Here is a 23,760-nt window from a genome sequence, read left to right as displayed (position 1 = left end):
ATATATATATATATATATATATATATATATATATTGAATATATTTACATAAGCCATTTTTATTGCATAGAAAGAGAGACAAATGAATCGCGTGTTAAGGCACTTGCGTATAAACAAGCTTTTAGTGATGGAGTTTCTAGAGGGGTGTGTGCAGAAGATCACGCTTTAAATTACAGGAGAGTTCTCGGTTGTCAAACTAACTGCTTGATATGTCACAGTTTAATCTGTGGCTTTCCTGTGTAACACTTGCTGTTTCCTGTGAACTGCTTTGTGGGGGGTTTTCTTAGTTTCCCAAACACCTGCATTTGTCTGAGGGAACTGTGAACTTCTTGCATGACAAGTTCAGCCAATCCAAACACACCACTCCCCCCTCTGAAGAAGCTTCAGTTCACTTTGTCACACTTGAGGATGTAACCACATATTCAGTATGTAATGAGAATAAACCTGTCTGTTAGTTAAATCTGCATTTGTTGAGCACTAATCTGAATTCTCACTCTTTTTATGTGATAGCACACGATGGTGGAAAATATGAAAGATCTCTTGAAGATAATTTCTCTGCAACCACAAGCTAAGCTCTTTTTCAGTCTACCAGTCTGTATAGAGGTTGATCTACAAACCACTGTGGGGGGCGAACTGTAAAATGTCTCAGATTGCTTTGTACAAAAAGACGCATGTGTGTTGGAGTCATTTAAAAAGAACAGACAAAAGAAAACGTGGTACAGTGCATGGTTTTGTTCTTTCAGGTATCTGCAGCACACAATATAGGTATATAATTATAAAATGTAATATATATTCTGGTAAAAATTGTCTCTAGTTGTGAAGGTCAGAATGGTCATAATCTTCTGTGATGTCCACAAAGGAACATTAATATTTTGTGATCAGTGTGTCTTGATCAGATTTAGACTGGTTGGCTTGGCTGTTCTGCCTTTGACATTCATGAGTTCCTGTGCTCTCACTTTTCATTTTAATGAGGGATGAACAAAGCACCTTAAATGATCACATCTGCTTTGAAGAGTGGGGGATGTGATCAGAGAAACCCACACCTACACTGTGTGTGTGTGTGTGGCTCAGGTTTTGTTTAAATTATTGGGGATCGAATGCCCCCATACAGACAGTAAGACCTGAAATCAGCTACAAAACTGACAGGTTGTTTGTATGATACTGTGTAGTTAAATATATATACAATTTGGAAGAGAATGTTTTTGTAATAAATGAAAAATAATAATAGCACAAAGATGGTGCTATGATTTTATTTGCGTCTTTCACTTGTTGTATTTCCTGTCTATGGATCTCTGTTTGGACAGGCACCCATACGTTGGGCTTAATTTCATCTACCAGCTTTCATTGTTTGTATGCTGCTCACTGTGTCCCATCTGTATTAGTCGACAGGGAATTATATTACAAATTAATTATATTGTGTCTGTTCTCTTTATTATGAGTGAATCTGTGTTTTTCGCAAGGCCCAGCGCTACAGGGGTGACATTGTCATCAGGCTATTCAGATGAGTCTACAAAAGGCCCTTCACACCTGCACCTACTCTGCATTTCACAGCCCTCTTCTGCTGTGCCTTCATTTGTTTGAATGGACCTTCACAGATGTGAGCACATCATTATTGTTCTGTGCTGCTTTAGACGGTGCTGTGTAAATTGTTTGTGGTGCCATGAGGTGCACCAGTATGTCTTATTGGACTGTTTCTGAATGCTAGAAAATGTATGTATGTAAGAAGGATGCATTGAACATGAAATTAAAAAGGGATAGTTCACTCAAAACCAAAAATTATTATTTATTCACCATGTTATTCCAAAGTCCAAACCTTTATGACTTTCTTCTTTGGAGCACAAAAGAGGATTTTGAAAAACGTCTCAGTGTTCCAGACAGTGGAAGTCAACGCTAATGTTGTTTTAGACTCCATTGACATTCATTCTATACACTCTAAAAAATGCTGGGTTAAAAAGGGACAAACTCAGCTATTGGGTTGTTTTGACCCAGCTTTTGGGTTGTTTTGACCCAGCGGTTGGGTTGTTTTGAACCCAACTGCTGGGTCAAAACAACCCAATAGCTGGGTTTGTCCCTTTTTAACCCAGCATTTTTTAGAGTGTAGGTAAAAACATTTGAAACATTCTTATTTGAATTCTTATTTAAAGGTTATTTGAATGGTAATTTAGTCAACCCACTTAAAATATCTTCCATCTTCTGTTTCCAAAAGCGTCCTCAATGCTGTTTAATATGTCTTGGATGGTTAATATAATTTGAATGAAGCACTTAGCTGTTTTCTATTGAGCTTTAAAAGTGCACTGGCTCTAGCGGTTTGCATATTTCTGTCCAAATTGCCCACTGGGTCATGTAGGTTTTGTGGTTTGCTCAGTGCTCTTTATATTGCCTAATGGGTTGCTAAGGTTTGGTTGTTTGTAGAGTGCCAACCAAATTGATATTTTCACTACTGGTCTGGTGAAAACAAGAAAATGGATCCACTGGATGCTGCACAGAATCGGCTTGGCTGTGTGATTCGGTTGAGTAGTAGTTTTGTCACACTTTTGAAGTGTATAACTACCTAGGCCAGAAACTAGCCTATTGTTTTCAAGCAAACGACAAACTAACAAGTAATATGTAATTAAGCAAAATATGGGGGGGAAAAAATTAATATTAGTAATATGCACACTTCTGTTCAGAAGTTTGTGGTCAAGGATCAGCATTTTTTAAAAGACATTAATGCTTTTATTCAGCAAGGATGCATTAAATCGATCATTTATAATTTACTTTAATTTAAACATTTACAATCTTACAAAAGATTTCCATCTCAAGTAAATGCTGTTCTTTTGTGCTTTCTATTCATCAAAGAATCCTGGAAAAATGTAGCATGGTTTTCACAAAAATATTAAGCAGCACAATCTGACACTGAAGACTAGAATAAAATACAAATACGAAATAGAAAACTATTATTATTAGAATTAGGACTGGGCGATAAAACAATAATGATAATTATGGAGATATAATTTTACTTGATAAAACGAAAACAAGAGTTCGATAAATGTTGGATATAATGTTTATGCGCCAAAAGCCGAAGGAAACAGCGCTGCTCATTTGAACCACGCCTCACAGAGCATTTATCCACTCGGCTCAGAGTTCAAACAGCAGCTCGAGCATGGTATTGTGGCAGAAATGTGGGATATTCATATTGAATTGTATGATATTATTTATGCTGACATGTATTAAATGTATTAAAGGAGTAATGGATTATAATTTAATATAATAACATATTTATTTAACACACCATACTTCTTATTTACAGTTCCTTGCGTTTGTACATATGTACATATTTGTACATATGCTACTATGAAAGACCAATGGTTAATTTTAATAAAACTCAAACAGTCAGAATAATTAAATTTCACCGTCTAAAAATGTGGTTGTTAACATTTTTACAGATGTTACTGTTTTTGATAATGAACATAAATTTGCAACTGCATCCTAACTCAAGCTACTACTACTGTCCACTCAAGCTACTGTCAAATGTGCATTTTTAAGAGACCAAAGAATGTAATATTATTAATATTGCAGCCTGCACTGCAAACTGTGCTGAAGATGCGTATCATCAAAGTCAGGCAACACAAACATGCTTCATGATTTGAAACAAACTCAATCATTAAAACATGCAGAAAGTAAGAAATACTTGTTTCTATTAATATATTTATTTTGTTAAGGAAAAATTACTGGAAAAGTGTACAGAATTCAAAAGCATGAACTGTTTGTCATGTTCTGACCATAAAGAGTCCGTTTAAAACCACAATTAACAGTCTGATTTCTACAACTTTCACTTTAGGAGCAAAAATCTACCTTTTAACTTGAAATAAATAAAAAAAATTGAAATTTATCATGATAATTATCGATATTGGCTGATGAAAAATTTTATTGAGATAATTTTTTTGGCCATATTGCCCAGCCCTAATTAGAATAAAAAGGGTAATGTATGCTTGCAAAAATATTTTCCAGAATAAATAGCTACTTTTAAATGGCCTTCGATGAATAAAAACACTTTTAGCCTGCAGAGCATGTAGTTACAGTATGCACTAACGGGCTTTGCCAAACTTTGACCCCTTTGCAAGTACTTATTGTGATTTTTATTATAATATTTTCATGTAGCTTTACTCTCTTTCTCTCTCTTGCCTCCATCCACCTACTCCCTCTATCACTTCATCATACTGAGAGTCTCATCAGCACCTCTGCTTCCCTACACGATGTGCTCTTGGATGTGAGGGCAGCCTCTGTAAATTCACTCTGACCTCTTCTCATTGCATATTCCTCTACTGTAAGAGTATGTAACACTGTGCTTCTTTGCGCCCAGGCCACAGGCCGTATGGAAGCTGCTCTCTTTTTGTGTAAGTGTCAACGCCGCCATGAGCTGTATGCAGAGGGAGAATATTAAAACAGCTTCTTATGAATAGAAAGTCATAAAAGAGCCCCTGCTAAATTAATAATGGATGAATCACTTGGGGGGAGGCGAACATGAAAGGTATTCTGGTGTGCCAGTGTTTCAGCTGACCAGGTGTTCCAGTATCGCTCCGGTGTCATCCTGCATCGTTATATAATCTATATACTATTAATCAATATTATTATGTATTTTAATATTATGTTAATAATGTAATGTTAATTGCTATTAATATATGATTTTATTCTATGTAATACATTTTTATGAACTAAACAATATTAATATTTAATTTATATATCAAAGAACAAATTTCAAGAACAAGAATAATCTCACTGCTTTGTTTCGGTTTAATTGTGTAATACAGTACTGTTCAGAATGTCTTTTAATGGGTTTTTAAAGATGTTTTTAATGCTTGCCAAGGCACCGTGTGAAGAAGACAGTAAAACATTTTTAAATCACGTTTTTTTATTTATTTTTAAATATTTTATTTTTTAAAGAATTTGAACGTTTTCTTGTGATGCTAACGCTGAATTTTCAGCAACCATTTACTCCTGTCGTGATCCTCCAGAAATCATTCTAATATGCTGATTTGGTGATCAAGAAACATTTGAAAACAGCTGCTTAGTATTTTTATGAAAACTGTGATAGAGTTTTTAAAAACAATTCTCTGATAAATACTGTAGATGAAAGTGTGATGAAAAGATTAAAATAACATAATTTAGTTAAAATGTTTTTTTTGTGATAATGTAAAAGTCTGTCACTTTTTAATGCATCCTTGTTGAAAATTTTAATTTCTTCCAAAAAAATCTTACTTTTGAACTGTGGTTGTGTGTATACATTATATAATACAGTATTTCTTATTGCACATCTGTAATTTGAAATGTGTTGTTGTACATGTGTTGTGCAATAGCAATCCAACTGCTTTTAAACAAAGTTTTTTTTTAACTTTCTAATTTATTTTTCCTTCTTTTTACCAGTAGCAAAAAAGGTTAAAATTTAAATATTGTAAAGCTATGAGCTGACATTTCTTACTCACTTCTCCTTGCCACACCTATGCTTTTACCATGTAAAATACCTTTTGAATTCCTCTGTGACACTGAATACACCTGACTAATTTCTCTTTTCTCTTCTGCTTGTTTCAAATGTACTTCCCCTTTAAGAATTTTTGCATCATGTATTTGTGTTATTGCATTAACTCCCAGTTTATTTTTGGTAATGCTTATTTAAGGCTAACGTGGCTGACTGCTCTCTTTTTTGTGTCTTTCTGAAGGACCCGCGCAGTAAGCACAAGTTCAAGGTCCACACGTACTCCAGCCCCACCTTCTGTGACCACTGCGGCTCTCTGCTGTATGGACTCATCCACCAGGGCATGAGATGTGACCGTGGGTATCTCTCACTTTCCTCGATTTCCACTCAGGCGCTCAATAACACATAATAAGCCAATTAGAATATTTGTTTGCTTTTGAAAAAAGTTTTTTACATATTTTGATCGTTTCAAAGCTGAACCCAGCATGCAAGTTATTTTTGTGGTATAGGCCTAGATGTGGTAGGGTTGACTGGATATAAACATTTAGGATTCAGTCTGATACCAGCCTCTAGTGCAGGTTCTTAGGAGCATTAAATAAACTAATAAATAAAATGGATGTGAAATCTGTCATCTGTCAGAATGGGTGCAATTTAAATCGAGTGGGATCATAGAATTAACAGCTTAAACGTATGTACTGGAATATTATAGTAAATAACAAAAACTAAATTATTTTGTTCAAATGGAAACAGATAAACTACAAAAGTTTGAGGTTAGTAAGATTTTTTAATTAAAGAAATTTGTACTTTTATTCAGCAAGGATGCATTAAATTTATCAAAAGTGACAAATGCTGTTTTGTTTTTTACTTTATTCATCATAGAATCCTGGTTTTCAGCATTGATAATAATGTTTCTTGAGCAAGTAATTCAGCATATTAGAACGATTTCTGAAGGATCACGTGAAACTGAAAACTGGAGTAATGACTGCTGAAAATTCAGCTTTGCCATCACAGGAATAAATGACATTATAGAATATACACCAGTTTAAGAAGTCTCTTAAACTCACTAAGGCTGCATTTATATGATCAAAAACACAGTAAAAACAATTTAAAAGAACAGTTTTCTATATAATGCACACCGATGAGCCATTACATTATGATCACCTATCTAATAACCTGTAGGACCTCCTTTAGCCCACAAAACAGCGGCCATGCGAGGAGGTATTAATTTGACGAGGTGACGTTAGGTCTCTTGGGGTATGTGGAACCATAATGTCAACAGCAGGTCCTCCAGATCCGTACATTGCGGAGTGGTGGTGATGTAGTACAAATCCGCTTTTCCAAGTCAAACCACAAATGTTTGATTAGGTGAATTTGGAACCACCCCGAACCACTCCTTGACAGTTCTGGCAGTGTGGCATGGCGCATTATCCCAACCCAGACTCATTCGAAATACGTGCCTCTAAATACATTTCTGTAACATCGTTATTACGTACCTTACTGCACGTTTCACGGCAGTTTCAAAGTGAACTGTCCAGTGAGTGGCACCAAAACATGTGTTCAATACGTGACACTGGCACATTTTTTTTTTTACGTTGATATAGGCACATATTGCTGTGTTTTAATTACGTTGCTTCAGGTACGTATTGCGGTGGTTCATAATTCAAATATCCGGTGAGTGTCGCTAAAAGTTAATGATCTATCATGCTGGAAATAACCCCTACACCAAACCCAACCCTAAGCCTACCCAATAGTGTTAACAAATGCAAAACTGATATAAAAATGCATTCATTGATGCAACCGTGCCGTTTGAACTGTTTTGTTGAAGCATAGTTTCACGGGATTCGTACCGGAGCTCTTCACCACTCAAGTGCAGCTCCATACTGCGTGAGCTACCGAACAAACCTACTGTATATGAATACCCATACATATGAAGCTGGATATGTGACGCTAACATTAAAAAGTATCAGTTTTGACATCTCGCAGCATGTTAAAATTGTTTTGAATATATAACATAATATTCCTCAAGTAATTGTACGAAAAATAGGCTTTATTAATTGAAACTGTGAACCTGTAAATCATACTTTGTGTGAAAAGGAATAAAAGTTGTTGGAGTTTTACTGCCTCTAGAGTTTATTTCAACTGGAAACTGCAGCGATTCGTATATATAGTAAGTACGTTTTTTTCAGTTGTGCAGAGATGTATTTAGAGGCACGTATTTCGAATGAGCCTATGTTGCATTATCCTGATGGTAACGGCCATCACTGGCAGGGAACACAGTTGCCATGAATGTGTGCACATGGTCTGCAACAATGTTCAGATACCTGACAGCTGTCAGGAACTGTGCTATTGGGATAATGGGGCCTAAAGCATCCCAAGAAAACATCGCACACAGCATAACCAGCCTGTGTCCACCCAACAGTACATCCAGGTAACATAGCCTCTGTTGATAATCAGTGTATCCGTGCTCAGCCGTCGACGTGATGTACCAGGAATCTTGATTCATTAGACTAGGCCACTTTCTTCCAATCATCCATGGTGCAATTTCGATAATCTTGTGCCCAATTCATGTGTTGTTGGCAATGGTGTGCAGTTAGCAAGGGGACCCGCCTGGGTCGTCGGCTACACAGGCCCATACGCAGAAGGCTGTGGTGAAATGTGTTCTGTGATACATTGTCCTGGTCACTACTGTTGTAGCTGCTAGTGATTTGTCACACTGTGGCCCTGCAGTTTCCGCTCCCCTCTGGGATCAGTGAGCTGCAGACGACCACTTTTGATACGTACTCACTACAGCAGCACGTGAACAACCCACGAGGTGCACCGTTTCCAAGATCAGAGACCAGAGGCGCAGTGCCATCACAATTTGTCCTTTATCAAACTGCGATAAATCGCCAGCTTTTCCCATTCTGACACCGACCGACTGCCGATCTACTGACCTCCTCAGGTGGTATATATACTGATCTGTGAACTGCACCTGCCCATTTGGTTGCTCTTTGGTTACTCATTGCTCTAGGCTGGAGGTGGTCATTATTGTAATGGCTCACTGATGTGTATTATATATAAAAACAGTTCTTTAAAATAGTTTTTACTGTGTTTTTGATCATATAAATGCGGACTTAGTGAGTTTAAGACACTTCTTTCAAAAACACTAAAAAAATCTTACCAACTCCAAACTTTTGAATGGTAGTTTAGGCAGCATTTATTTTTTCCCAGTCTCATATGCTCTGCATCTATTGTAATACCCACATTGGCTATTAAGTTCTATAATAAATGCGTTCAACTTTTTCATACTCATCATGCATTGATGCATATTGACACCCTTAACTTAACATTAGCATTCACATTTTACGTCACACAGCTTGGACTTGCCAAATTGTACTAAATAGCTGCACTTTGTTTGAATTCAAAATGTGTGTCACTACCTTTAATTTTTTATGATACCATTTGTACTGTATACCGTGCAACCCTAGTATTATGGTTGGGTGATCCGTGTGTGTTACGTATCCCAGCGAGGCGAATATCCTGAGAACATAACCAGGCTGTATGAAGTCCTGCTCACAAAGCACCTGACTGAAAAGAGCTTTTCCATCTCATGGTAGCCAGCCTCTTATCCAGTGTCCAATACATAAAACATTCAAAATGCTTCACTCACTTAGCAGCTGTCCAAGCCTCCGGGGCACAGATATTCACTGCCACATACCTGATTGTTGGCTAACAAATATTCATTGATATAACAGCGTATTTTCCAGCAGCTCTTTACTCTTATTAATGTATGACAGGCAGGTAGGCAGGTGAACAGACAGGTGGTGTAAAGATGAGGTGCTCAGCATCTTCACCTGAAACCTGACACAAAGTTGTTATGGTTGCAGACAGGGAGAGCTATAATTGCCTCTGTTTAGTTTCCAATGCATGCACCGTCTTCTCCGGGGCCCTCTACACTATTTACACTCCAGCTATGGCTTGCACTCTGTAACACTTTTGACTGAACTGTGGGGAAGTGCTGCAGTGCATGAGGGAGTACAGTGTGTGTGAGTGTATTCTTGTGTGTTTGCTTATTTCACACTCATTTTCAGAAGTAGCCTGAATACCAGAGTGCCTGTTTGGCTAGTTGATATGTAAACTTATGTTGAGTCCGGCTGCTTCTTTTTGACCTGTGTCCTCCAACGCAACAAAAGCATCATTACTGTGATTAGCATCTTCGCTACTGCTTTGTTCTTCAACCCCTACTGACCCTGCTGTAAAGATCAGTTTAGAGTAGTCAACCAGCCTATTTATTTCTGATGGAGCTGGATGGCTTCGCTCGATAAGAAGTTTACCAGCATCCAAAACACACTTGCTGGTGATGTTTTTAGCAGGGGAGTACTACCTGAGGACTAGTTTGTTAGTTTCTTGGTCAGATCATACAACCTTCAGAAAATACTATTCCTTTCTTTCAAAGTCTAGTGAGTCAACTCCTTGTCTACTGCATACATAGGCAGGCATCTTTTAGGATGGCAACTGAAATATATACAATGTGCAATATGGTCTCAAAAAATAAATTCCAGAATTTGTCACTTGGCTGACAAAAAAAATAAACTTATGTACCATTTATCACTTGTTATGTACATTTAAGGTACTGATATTCACTTTTAGGCATAAATAAGGTACAAAAAAGTTTCACCAAGGCTGTATTTGACAAAAAATACAGTAAAAACAGTAACATTGTGAAATATCTGTTTTCTATTTTAACATATTTTAATATTTATTAATGTGATGGCAATTTTTAACAATGATTATACCAGTCTTCAGTGTCACATTATCCTTTAGAAGTCATTGTAATTCTCTGATTTGGTGCTCAATGACTTTATTTATTATCAGCATGGAAATCAATTGTTCTGCTTAATAGTTTTGTTCAACCCTGATAAAATTGAAATTTGTTGTGGCATACATTTCTATTCTGTCACTTTTGATCAATTTAATGCATCTTTCCTGGATAAAATGAAGTGTATATATATAAAACGTAGCTCTAAATTTGCTTTCAGGAATTGCCTTTACTCGCAAAGTGTTTATTTGATGCAGTCTACATGTTGGTAGGAGACTTATGAGTCATTGCTGAGCTGCCATTCATAGTTACAGAATTGGCTCAACAGGTCTTTGGTAGAAGGAAAGCACTTTCCCTTTCAGTCTGGCCTTTAAAATGTCACATTTATATATAGATTCATGTCTCGTCTTTTGTAAGTTGGGGTTGTGTAACATCTCTCCCTCTTTCTGTCTCCCTCCATCCAGACTGCATGATGAACATCCATAAGCGCTGTGTGGCCAACGTGCCGAGTCTGTGTGGTACTGACCATACTGAGAGGAGGGGCCGCATCCAAATCACCGCAGAGATCAAGAACAATGTGCTCACCGTCAGCAGTGAGTCACCGCTGCCCACTCACACACATCACTGCTGCACACATGTGCATGGAAGCAAACACTCACTCACGGCTTCCTAAATAGTGCACTGCTCGCTGGTGGATCCTGGACCTCTTGTTACCACACACATGCCTTCGTTTGACCCTTGAAGAACAGCCAAAAATGCACTTTATACGGCAGATCTTGTATGATTACATTCAGTTGAGGCATGGAGTGCTTCTCCGAAGACTTGTGCCAATTTCCTAGTGTCTGATTCCTTCTAGTGGTGAATCCAAAGCAACACCAGGTAGCAAGATATGTTTAGACATTTGAACAGGTGCTGATCTTATTGGAAATATCCAGCTGCATTTAAGTCTGTGTAAAGGCAATTCAGAGAATTGTTTCTAAACACATTATAAATGTTAGAAATGTATTGCTGAAACACTTTACAAAGACTATGAACTATGTAGTTCTGAATTGTGGAGTTAGACCGTTAAATAGTTTTTCACCATTTTTGTGTTCAGGATTTTTTGGGTGGGCCTGAAATCATGTCTCGATGAGGCACTGGAGTCACTGATCATGGCCCCTCCCCTAACACTATAAGAGGTGTGTTTGACTTGAAGCGGTGCTGCGCAGACCGATCGCTGTTATGACATTAAAGTACCGTGAAAGCTCTAAAGTGCAGACGCTCCGTATGCTTTCGAATTGCTCTCGCGGTACTTTGATGTTATAAACCGATTGGTCTGCGCAGTGCTACCAAAGCCACTAGAAGGCAAGCCTGCAACCTTTAGCCAAAAAACGTAACGGCTAATGCTAACGCTTCCGGTTTGCCAGTACGTGGAAAAGGAGACCAGAGGCCGTTTTTTTTGTAGATGTCAGTGGAGCAAAGGCTTCACTGCACTGAATAAACAGCTTTTTAGAATAAACAGCTTATTATTTAATGAATCGACAGCCTATCAGCTAATCTCCAACATGCTTTACACCATGCAATACTTTTGGATTAAACTATTTTTTAGAGTTTACACCAAAAAAAATAGTGTTTTATAAGAGAAGTCACTGATTTTTTGCGACAGGTGGGATACAGCTTACGACATTTCTCATTCATTCCTATGGTATCCGTAAAAAGGCGATTGAGTGTCGCACAACTCTGACTGAAATTCAATGACGTCGAGGCTGTAATGTGATTGGTTATTAAGGAATACGTGATCCCAGTTGACCATTACGCTTTCTCCAATAGTAAGTAATACAGACCCTCTCATCTACCAATAGTAAGACAATCTCTGGTGCTACTTCAAGTCCAACACACCTAATAACTAAAGTGCATTAGCATCAGTGGTTCGCCCGCTCAATCGCAGGTTACTGTCATTACCTTTAGTCACTACAGTCTACAGTTTGCTAGCTAGCTTTGCCTTTGTCACGCAAATGCATAATACCTGGTTACGATAATTTACAAAACAGCTCGGTCTCCTTATTTAAATTAAATTGCTAGAGGGAACATCCATTCAGGTTGTAGCGGTATTTCACAGATGAGAGAGACCGCAGCTTTCTCGCGAGTGGGTGTGGTTTCAGGGCCGAGATTGGACACGCCCCCAGCATGTGAGAGCAGAGAATACTGCTTGTTTTTCAAGATTTTGATACTTATTTTATTTACTTGGTGGATTTTTTTTATCATTTTTTATCATTCAAATTTGGCTGGGTGGTTAATTACATATTTTTCTGTGGTGTGACAAACACATGCAATATAATTTAAGAAAAAGTTAGGCTTAGCTTAGATTAGCATTACAGCCTCATTTGTCTAAACACAAGCGTTAACTGCTAGGCCACGGCTCTGGAGCATAATCCAAAAAATTTTTTGCCATAGTAATATAAACACAAACAGGTTATTTAAACTTTCAAATTGTGTATTGTCTGTCAGATTTTCGCTACACAATTATCGTGGCCAAAAGACTTCACAATAACAATATTATCGCAATGTCTGTACATTTTTATTTTTTTTATTTGCTAATGATACGAGTGTAGCGAGGCATAGAGAGATTGTAAGAGAAAGTTTGTAACCATAAATGTGCAAAAGCATAAAAAAAGAATTAACTGTTGATCGGCACGTCCTGCAGACAGAGGTGTCTTTTTTACAGAATCCAAAAAACTCCCACGCTGGCGAGTTTGCTTTTCATGGGTGCAGGTAAAGTGTCTTGCTTAAGTCTGTCATCAACATGATTTTGTTTTAGGACAGGTGAAAACCGGCGTTACGGTGCAGTACCCTACCTACTATGTTGGAGTATCCACAAGTTACTGGTGCTCTATTTACAAAGTTATTGAATAACGTAGTAGTAACATAATATCAATATTAAATTTTTTAAGTATTATGGTTATCGCCAATACTGGTGTATTGCGACACCCCTTGTTGTCAATATTAAGTATTATTTGTAAAAAAAAAACTCAATGTAAAAGAACTGTTTCCCGTAGGGGGCAGCAGTGAGAAAAGGAGACAAAGAACAACAAAATAACCCTGATGTCTAAAATGCAACATGTGACAATGATGAAGTGAAATGCATTCCAGCTCACTGTGAAATCCTATAGGATCATTCTTGTAAACTTGTATTACGTTACACGTGTCCATGGCAACTCAAGAAAGCACACTTAGTCTTCCTGTCTCTCCTTGGCATCAGTACAAACACGCCTCCAAAACAAAAACACAAGCACACTGAGGAAACTGCCTTCAGTTGCAGCCAGTAAATCAGAAATATGGTGATGCTTTCAGTGTCCAGCAGAGGGCGTTATTCTCATTCTCTTAGCACAAACCCACTAAGAAAAGACTCCTCTGTGCTCGCTCACCCAACGATAGTTCACCCGATACAGTTCCAAAAATGAATGCTATTTTTCCATTGGAAAACAGAAGTTGAATTTGTTTTGAAGAGTCTTCATTCATCTGTTTCCATACAGAAACAATTCATAGTTCATTATTCACTTTGTCAAACATATTAATTTAGCTCTCAAATCATTCAAAAACCAGTGGCACTTGATGTTATTGACGCCTGACAGCCTGCAACATGTTTGATTTGAGAGCTGCATGATGATTTGTGTAAACTTTACATTTTAGTCTGTTCATCACACAGAGCTACTGCATGATTTCAGAAGACTTGAATTATGTTTCATTTGTAAGTCGCTTTGGATAAAAGCGTCTGCTAAATGACTAAATGTAAATGTTTTATAATGCAATTATAGCACTTTTTGGAAAATGTTGTGTGAAGATTCTTCAATTTTATCTATTTGTGTTCCAAATTAGAAAAAAAAATGGTTTGGAACGACATGGTAGATGATGAAAGAATTGTCATTTTTGTGTGATCTATCCATTTATCTTGACCCTTTGTAAACCCTCCACTCTGATTATTTTATATGATAATAGCATTTTCAAACAGTTTATTAAATTAGAGCCATGATGAAATTCCACTTACTTGTTATTATATCTATGATCTAAAACTATTATATCTATGAGGAATTTGCACTTGGTTCTAATTTCCACTTCCACTTAGTCATACTTTCAAAGCAGAAGATGAGCTCAATTAAATGAGATTTCTTGAAGACAAACTAAGAGAAAGTCAGAGTGCAGTTCAAAGGATTGTTCAGCCAAAAAAGAAAATTGTCATAATTTACTCATCCACATGTTGTTCCAAACCTGTATAAACACTTTTTTTCCTGGACAGAACACAAAAGGAGATATTTAGTAAAATGTTTTTGTTCATACATTGAAAGTCAACTGTCCAAAACATTGAACCCCATTGACTTTCATTATGTGGACTAATAAAGGCAAGGCAAGGCGCTGTGATAGGCGATTTGGTTCTTTCTCATTATTTGACTTAGTGGGAGCATATACAGGCTAAACAAGAGCGGTGCAAGAATTGAGCCTTGTGGGACTCCGCATGTCATGGACGTCCACTTAGACTTATGCTCTCCTATACTCACATAATAACCTCTCCCTTCTAAGTATGACCTGAACCATTTAATTACCATGCCAGAAAGCCCGACCAAGTTTTCCAGTCTCTCTAGTAGTATGTTATGATCGACAGTATCAAACGCAGATCTAATAAACACTGAGACATTCTTCTAAATATCTTGTTTTGTGTTCCACAGAAGAAAGAAAGTCATACTGTTTTGAAACGACATACAGAATTATAATTCTTGGGTGAACTATCCCTTTAATGCTTTCTGGAGGGCAGTAGGCCTGGATCTGTGCAGCAGCGGGTGTGTATATGTGACATTAGCCTCAACACACTGCTCTATATTTAGCCATGCGTTCCTCTTTTCAAGCTCAATCCAGGGCCATTTCTCCCCACGAGCCTCAGCTCCCATTTTCCCTTAGAATTGACCAACAGCCTTTAGCCCGCTAGCGGCTAATGAGCTGAGCTGCACCATGTAAAGAACCGAGGTGCAGACAGCCCTGAGCACAAAAGACATTTTTAATCCATCACGCTGTCCTTTATAATTTAATGTCACGCGACGGTGCCGCAGATTTGCTGAGCGTACAGTAAGATGAATGAGGCCACTTCCTCTCGCGCATTTCTAAGGCCTTTCACTTAAAGCTAATGAATTGACCAATACCTGGATGGAAATGGGGTGGGCACTCTGCCTTTAAAAGGTCCTTTCCACCTCATCTTTCTAACACTCGCACTCGATTTGACCACTGGAGCACTTGCAGGTTGATAAATAATAGTGAGGCAAACTGGGTGACCATGTTTAGTGTGCTGTCAGTGCTTGTTATAAGGCTTCATTTTGTGAGTGAAGACTTAAATCTTGCCCTTAGATCAGCTTAAAGGAATGGTTCTCTCTTCCGTTGAACACAAAAAGACGATATTTTGAAGAATGTTGAAATGTAGAATTTTTTTCTATACTGTGGAAGTCGATGGCTACCGGCGTTTTTAAGAAAGTTTGTTTACAAACATTAAAAATATCCTTTTGTGTTCAGTACAGGTTTGGAACAACTTGAGGGGGAGTAAATGATGAGTGAACTATCCCTTTAATGGATCCAGTCAGTTCTGGATCTCTTCAGAGCACCAATAACGCTCAGAAGACCATTTGTTATTGAGTTGCAGTTCTGTTTTCCACCTAGAGGGAGCAGTGCTGCTTAATTATTTGCTACAACATAAAATTATATTCTTACAGCCTTTTTTACACCTTAGTCTTTTAGATTGATCAACTGTGTTATACGCTACTATGTAAATGAGATCAGTATTTTTTAATCAACATAATGAGCTTCCCACATCTCTGAGCCACAAAACTGAGTGTATCTTGTAGGTCAAAGCTTTTGATATCTTCATGCAAATATTCTTACATGGTCAGTGATCCCGCTTTCTTAATTGCTGCATGTGGAGGGCTTTCAGAACGAACATGTTGTGCATAACATTTATTAGCTGGTGAAATAAACCCTGCTCCGTGAGCACGACGGTTCACGCAGAAGCTGTCTCTCTCTTCCTGTCTTCGTGCTGCAGTACACCGCTGTCTTAATGAACAGCTAAGCCTACCTTCACACACCACTCATTATGGAAATTACACTAGCCACAAATCTCAAGGCCACAGCAGTCTCCTGCATTAATTGTTGTCCTGGTCAAGTGCTGAGGTCAACCCCAATTACTGGGATAGTGTGTGTGCATTCGTAGCCCCACACGGCCATGAGGGCTCATGAGATGCAAGTATAAATGACTGACAGCTATTCACTCACATCTGATTTCACACCCCCTCATATGATTGTAAAGTGCTTTGGGTGTACAGCAATACACAATAAAGCGCTATATAAATGCCTCATTCATTCATTCATCTAGGGTCCCTAGTTATTACTTTTGAGGGGTAAAGATTTTATCAGATAATTGGCATCCTACGCTGAACTTTTTTATTATTCAGTATCTTTTTATTTTCTAGTAAAACTATTTAGATGTCCTAAAAATATTATTAAATTTACTTGAGAATTGTATTGATATTTATTATAATATTTATATTTGTTTTCTAAATAGAAATATATATTTTAGAATGTAATATTTATTTAAATTGTATAAAGTATACTGTATAATTGTATAAAGTGTTTTTGTTTTTATTTGATGTAACTTTGATTCATTGCAGTGACTCATATCTTTTGAATCAGAATATCTTTTTGCAGGATTCATCAATCATCAGGAGATGGTGACAACCAAGTTCTTTATGTGGGTTATGAGTGAATCATTGACTCGTTTTGTCAGTTCACTAACATGGAGTTGTTTAAGACTGAATCAAGTCTTAATATGTCACTACTGCTGCATGTATTTGATTACAGTAAAATAAAAATAGTGATATTGTGAAATATTCTTACAATTTAAAGTAACTGTTTTCTGTATTAATTTTTAAAGTGCATGTCACTTTTGTCCAATTTATTTGTCCCTTGCTAAAAGTATTCATTTCTTTAAAAAAAACAAAAACCTTTTGAATGGTAGCGTATCTTCCATTTTGTCTGCTCCAGATCTGCTCAGCATGACTTTTATCAAGCTGTAGACAAAAAGTCAACAACAGTAGAGTAAATTATAAGTTTCAGTAACATCCTTTCATCATTTTAATTGTGCGATTGACTCACATATCGACTTGTGAAAATCTCATTCAACATATCCATGTTCTTGAATCAGTAGGTCCAGCAAATGAAATGCTTATTTAACTTACACTTCAACTGTATTGGAAGGCAGGAAAATAACTTGTATGCATTGTAAATAATGAGTTGTTTTTTTATGCTGGACTCTTAAAACATAAACAGTGCTTAACTGTGACATTCATTGATCAAAACTCCAACAAAAAGTTGATACGCGCTGTAGTATGTTTTTATTTAATGTAAAGATTCACTTGGCATTGACTGCACACTATAAAGAGTGAAAGTAGGGAAATCTTGATCCTTATGTGTCTGATTTATTCTGTATTTCTATGTTACAGTTAAAGAGGCGAGGAACCTGGTGCCCATGGACCCCAATGGCCTCTCTGACCCCTACGTCAAACTAAAACTCATCCCTGACCCCACGAGCAAGAGCAAACAAAAGACCAAGACCATCAAGTGCTGCCTGAATCCCACGTGGAACGAGACCTTCACATTGTATGGAAGCTTTCACTCTTTTTCCGACCATAGACATCAGTAGCACAAAAGATCAGTCATTTGTTTGAATGAGAAATGCAAAATCAATGCTGAGTTTGATTTCTTGGTCTCTGCCCTCCTCCCTCCTGCGCTTTGTGTCTTACAGTAATCTGAAGGAGTCTGACAAGGACCGCAGGCTGTCTGTGGAGATCTGGGACTGGGACTTGACCAGCCGGAATGACTTTATGGGCTCTCTGTCTTTCGGCATCTCGGAGCTTCAGAAGCAAGGGGTGGACGGATGGTGAGGAGACCTGCTGACACACATATACAGTATATACATCAGTGGAAATGTGGCAAGTTCCCACGGTCAAATAGATTGTGTACACATTAATATTAAAAGGTTTGTCAACTAAACCGCATTGCATATCACAGGAATTCGCAGACATGCAGCAGTCTATACACGTCTAACTGGTTCAGTCGTCCCTGGATTTGAAGACTCTTGCTCTTTCAGAAGTCCTCAGCCTGTCTTTTCTCCCTGCTCAGTAGTGCTCTTCATCGAAGAGCTCTCCACTCCTGTTTTCTGCTCACACACAGTCCCATCCCTTCTCGAACACCTCTAAACGCACCTCTTGTCAGCTAGGATCTGTGTATTTTTGCATCGGCATGAGCATGCTGCGAATGCTTAAACGTGCAGGTAATTTGACAGAACTGAGTTAAGTGAGAAAGGTCAGATCCACTTTCACAGGAAGTCTTTGCTCTCTCCATCATGTTCTCTCTCTGTCAGTTGTTAGATCTTTTTTTCTTTTGGTCTATTTTGTCTAGTCAGTACAAGTATCTAGAGACAAGTAGTGTCAAGTAGTTCTTTCTCACCTAACAGATAATTCCCACAGTCGGGAGATCGCTTTATGAAAAGGTTGTGTAAACGTTAAAGGGATAGTTCACCCAAAAATGAAAATTTGATGTTTATCTGCTTACCCCCAGGGCATCCAAGATGTAGGTGACTTTGTTTCTTCAGTAGAACACAAACGAAGATTTTTAACTCAAACCGTTGCAGTCTGTCAGTCATATAATGGCAGTCTATGGGCTCCACAGCTTTGAGAGTCAAAAAAACATACACAGACAAAACCAAATTAAACCCTGCGGCTCGTGACGATACATTGAGGTCTTAAGACACGAAACGATCGGTCTGTGCAAGAAACCGAATGGTATTTATATAATTTTTACCTCTGATCCAACGCAACGTCCAACTGTCCTGAGCGCGTTCACAAGATCCGGCGCGTGACGTCAAATAAATACGGTTGGGCAAACATTTCCACACTGTCTGATGATATATCAAAATCGTCTTTCATTGTGATGACCTGTACTTCTAAATATCTTTAAATATTTACAGTGCCAGTGAACACGTCCGCAATCTCTCTCTGCACTGTGTAAATAATGAGTGACGTATATGTGCGACAGATCGCTTCCGCACATGTAGAATAATTTCTGAAGGATCCTGTGATACTGAAGACTGGAGAAATGATGCTGAAAATTCAGCTTTGCCATCACAGAGCAGTTTTTTTTTTTTAACTTTACTTGTTTAACTGTATTTTTGATTAAATAATTGCAGCCTTGGTGAGCTTAAGAGTCTTCAAATAAAAAGAATAAAAATCAGTGTAATGAAAAACAAAATATAAACAAAAATATAATAACAAAATATAACCAATATAATATAAATAATATTATAATATTACTAATAAATATTAGTAATATTAATAAAATAATTAGATATCTTCATGAATCATATTACCTGACCTATTAGAAAAGATCTTTTCATGCTAACTGCCATTCTTCTGCGCTTTCCTATTTCTGTGAATGTGATGAGGATGACGCTCACACACACTAAAGCCTCTGGAGGTCTAGATGTGGAAGGAAGGAGTGTGGGGGAGAGTACTGCAGCCATGACTCATCTGCAGTCATAAACACAATACACACACACACACACACCCGCGCAGACTAGAGGCAATATGAACACAGGGCCTCTTATCACATCAGTAGCAATAAAGGATGTGGAAACCCAGCGTGCTGCTCTCTCTGAGGGGGGTGCTTTCAGTGGTAGGTCTGTTGATTTTTGAACATGTCATCTCGTCGGGTCCCAGCAATGGTCACCTCACACCGTTAAACAGGAAGCTGATTTTTTGCTATCTGGAAGCACAGATGTTAGAAGAGCTAAATATGAGATGGGGCATCATGCTGTCCCTCAGACATTTGAAAGCTGTTTGGGGGCAACTACAGCCGGTTGGATTCCTCTTCACACATGATCATAGTCAAGGTCGTCCCAGCTGAGAGGGGAACTGTAAGTGTATGAATGGTTTAAATGGTTTAAATTTTACAAAATGTGCCGTTTCAAGGAAGTGTGCAATTCCGATAGCGGCCAGATGGAACTATTATCAGAGGAGGATTTAATGTCTCTGTTGCTGAACCATATGTGATACTGCTGAGATCCTGCACTCACCTAACTGTCCCTTATTTTCTGTCTGTCAAACACATGCACACACACACACACACATATGCAGGTTTAAGATGCTCAGTCAGGAAGAGGGCGAGTACTTCAACGTTCCTGTCCCACCCGAAGGTGAAGAAGGCAATGAGGAACTCCGGCAGAAGTTTGAGGTGGGAGTATGTGTGTGTTCACCTGCTTTTTTGGGTGTGCCAGAGTATATGCGTGTTTGTATTTGCATACATTATTATATGTATAATGTACTGTATGTACACACTAGCAAACATTAGTATCATTTTATTTATCAAGAGATAAGCCCCTAGAGAACAGTGTAAAACAGCACTGTTTAGTTTTTTGTTTGTGTGTGTGTGTGTGTGTGTTTGTTTGTTTGTTTTGTTTTGGTTGGTTTTGTTTTAGTTTAGTTTCGTTTCATTTTGTGTTTGTTTTTTGTTTGTGTTTCATGTTATTTCATTTTTGTTTCGCTTCGTTTTGTTGTTTTTGTTTCAATTTGTTTTATTTTTGTTTCGTATTTGGATTATTTATTTTAGTTTTGTTTAATTTCATTTAGTGTTTTTTTTTTGCTTTGTTTTGGTTTGTTTTTTTATGTGTGGTTGGAAGATCATTTGAATAACATGCACTTGAATCATGCCTAATAAGACCAGAAATGTAAAAAAAAGTAAATACAGCCAGTTTTGATTTCATTTTCATTTTGACTCTCCCAACTGGGTGTGAGCAGGTAAAGTGATACAGAGAGAGAGAGAGAGAGAGAGAGGTCTTTGTGCATGAAGCATATATCACTCACTGACAAATCTGGCATAAATAACACATTGGCAAATCCCAGCATCCTCCCAGAGTAATCACACTCATGTCAACCTGCATTCTGCTCCGCACATCCCAATTTGAATACAGAATAGAGCTGACTGAGAGGAACCAGCACGAAGCTCTTGATCCCTGGCCTTTTTTCACCACAGATTGATTCGGGCACAATTTAATGTCCCTTTTCCTCTGGTTTCCTGTTTCTTTTGAGAGCATACAGTTAGTTCAGACATGGTTCCCAATAAGTTGATTGGTGAAAATGGTCTGGACAGTCGGTTTGTGCCAATCGGTGTGTGCATGTATGTTGGATACTTTTTGTGTGTGTGTGTGTGTGTGTGTGTGTGTGTTTGAAGGGGCACGAACTGTGCAAGTCTCTGCATAATTCACACGGGCAGACCCAGCTGTGGACCCAGTGCACGATGGTATTATTTATGAACAGCCCAATGCGAAGCTTAGAGCTGCTCGGACTGTGTGTTTGTGTCTGAGCTGGCAGTTTTCCAACACATGGTGTGATGCATAATGCAAAATGTGAGAAATGGTCAATCTGTATCTCATCTGGTGGGCTGATTTCACACATCATGGAGGAAAAACTTCTTAACTCATCAGTTTAAGTCAGTACAAATGATGAACCCCCTCACATACCTACCCAGCGCTGGGTCAGTGTAATCCAATGTTGGGTAGCCTGTGCCAAACCAATTAAAACTGGATACATTTGTCAGCGGTCATTCTGTTCTGTTCTGAGGGAAAACGTGACTGATGGGAAACTTCCTGAATGAAATTAAGGTTTGTATTACATTGTAGTCCTATGAAATTATTACTGTATAAATAGGAAAGCGTCTCTAGACTCATATTTTTTAATATTTTTGTTTAATGTACGTCCCAGCTAACGTCTGCTTGGAACGCTAGCCTTCTACAAATGCAGCATTCACCAGATCTACACGCAAAGCGAACGATGCGCCAGCGCCACCATGGAAGTTTCGCTGTGGACCCAGTGCACGATGGTATTATTTATGAACAGCCCAATGCGAAGCTTAGAGCTGCTCGGACTGTGTGTTTGTGTCTGAGCTGGCAGTTTTCCTACACATGGTGTGATGCATAATGCAAAATGTGAGAAATGGTCAATCTGTATCTCATCTGGTGGGCTGATTTCACACATCATGGAGGAAAAACTTCTTAACTCATCAGTTTAAGTCAGTACAAATGATGAACCCCCTCACATACCTACCCAGCGCTGGGTCAGTGTAATCCAATGTTGGGTAGCCTGTGCCAAACCAATTAAAACTGGATACATTTGTCAGCGGTCATTCTGTTCTGTTCTGAGGGAAAACGTGACTGATGGGAAACTTCCTGAATGAAATTAAGGTTTGTATTACATTGTAGTCCTATGAAATTATTACTGTATAAATAGGAAAGCGTCTCTAGACTCATATTTTTTAATATTTTTGTTTAAATGTACGTCCCAGCTAACGTCTGCTTGGAACGCTAGCCTTCTACAAATGCAGCATTCACCAGATCTACACGCAAAGCGAACGATGCGCCAGCACCACCATGGAAGTTTCTGAAACACGACGTGACTTCATATTACATTATTTATTAATCTTTGTTAATGTTAGTTAATGAAAATACAGTTGTTCATTGTTAGTTCATGTTAATTCACAGCGCATTAACTAATGTTAACAAGCACAACTTTTGTTTTTAATAATGCATTAGTAAATGTTGAAATTAATATTAACTCCGATTAATAAATGCTGTAGAAGTATTGTTCATGCTTAGTTCATGTGATCTAAAGAAGTTAACTAATTAACCTTATTGTAAAGTGTTACCATTATATCTAATTGCTCTGCATTTTTTTTCACAAAATAATGAAAATATTGATTGAAAAATGTACATTGCAAATTGTTAAAAAGATTTGCATTTATTTTGAATGTAGTAAGTACAGATGATTATACATAATAAAAACCTTTTTAGTTTTATTAATATTTAGTGTACATTTAAAAAATCTTGGCTGCAAAACATTTTGTGTTTTGTGCCAGATAATATATACCTAAATTATATAATCGGATAGTTATAAATTAGAAAATATATTTTCCCCTTCTGTAGCTTCATTATAGTTTTCTCTCACAATGAAATGCTAATAAGAAGTTAACTAATATTCTACAGGTGTATGCAGAGAACATGTACTTCCCACAGATCAGAAAAGACAGCTTCAACACACAGACACTGTGTTTTATATTCTTGTGTTAAAAAGACTTAATGAATGTTTGATTGGTTTATTTGTCCCATTAGGTCAGATATCTGGATTTGTCTCACCCTTTAGCAATTAGTATTGCTAATTTTAGTGAACTCATCCCCAGCACCACCTTTCAGCACTGTATGAAAACACAGTACTTCTGCATGATGCTATTTTTTGAGGTTGTTTGTGTTTTTATGTGTGTGTGTGTCAGAGGTGTAATCAGAGCTGTTAAGTCGTCTCACCTAATAGCCGCCCTCCTGTTGATAGCATCTCCTCAAGTTTTATTCACCTGTAATTTGACCTGTCAAGACGTGACCACCTCCCTCCACATCTCAC

The 23,760-nt window shown here is 37.8% G+C and overlaps 1 protein-coding gene and 1 long non-coding RNA gene across 3 annotated transcripts in view; one reads left to right on the top strand and one right to left on the bottom strand.

The window, feature by feature from the left end:
* Positions 1 to 6,651, bottom strand: part of LOC107590405 (uncharacterized) — a 13,479-nt gene extending 6,828 nt beyond the window's left edge. The window contains exons 1-2 of the long non-coding RNA XR_001609784.1: positions 6,586 to 6,651; positions 5,523 to 5,531 (exon numbers count right to left, since the gene is read on the bottom strand). This is a non-coding gene — a long non-coding RNA (uncharacterized lncRNA). The remainder of the gene's footprint in view (positions 1 to 5,522; positions 5,532 to 6,585) is intronic.
* LOC107590404 (protein kinase C beta type-like) overlaps positions 1 to 23,760 on the top strand; it is a 127,315-nt gene that overhangs the window by 51,943 nt on the left and 51,612 nt on the right. For both annotated transcript variants that reach the window (XM_016279135.1, XM_016279134.1), the window contains exons 4-8: positions 5,696 to 5,807; positions 10,714 to 10,842; positions 17,761 to 17,917; positions 18,063 to 18,197; positions 20,452 to 20,548. In XM_016279135.1, the coding sequence (XP_016134621.1) occupies positions 5,696 to 5,807; positions 10,714 to 10,842; positions 17,761 to 17,917; positions 18,063 to 18,197; positions 20,452 to 20,548 (630 nt within the window). The remainder of the gene's footprint in view (positions 1 to 5,695; positions 5,808 to 10,713; positions 10,843 to 17,760; positions 17,918 to 18,062; positions 18,198 to 20,451; positions 20,549 to 23,760) is intronic.

Source organism: Sinocyclocheilus grahami, unplaced genomic scaffold, assembly GCF_001515645.1.
Source record: "Sinocyclocheilus grahami isolate Dianchi unplaced genomic scaffold, SAMN03320097.WGS_v1.1 scaffold127.1, whole genome shotgun sequence".
NCBI lineage: Eukaryota > Metazoa > Chordata > Actinopteri > Cypriniformes > Cyprinidae > Sinocyclocheilus > Sinocyclocheilus grahami.
Note: the sequence above shows the minus strand (reverse complement) of the source record. Positions and strands in the feature narration are given on the sequence as shown.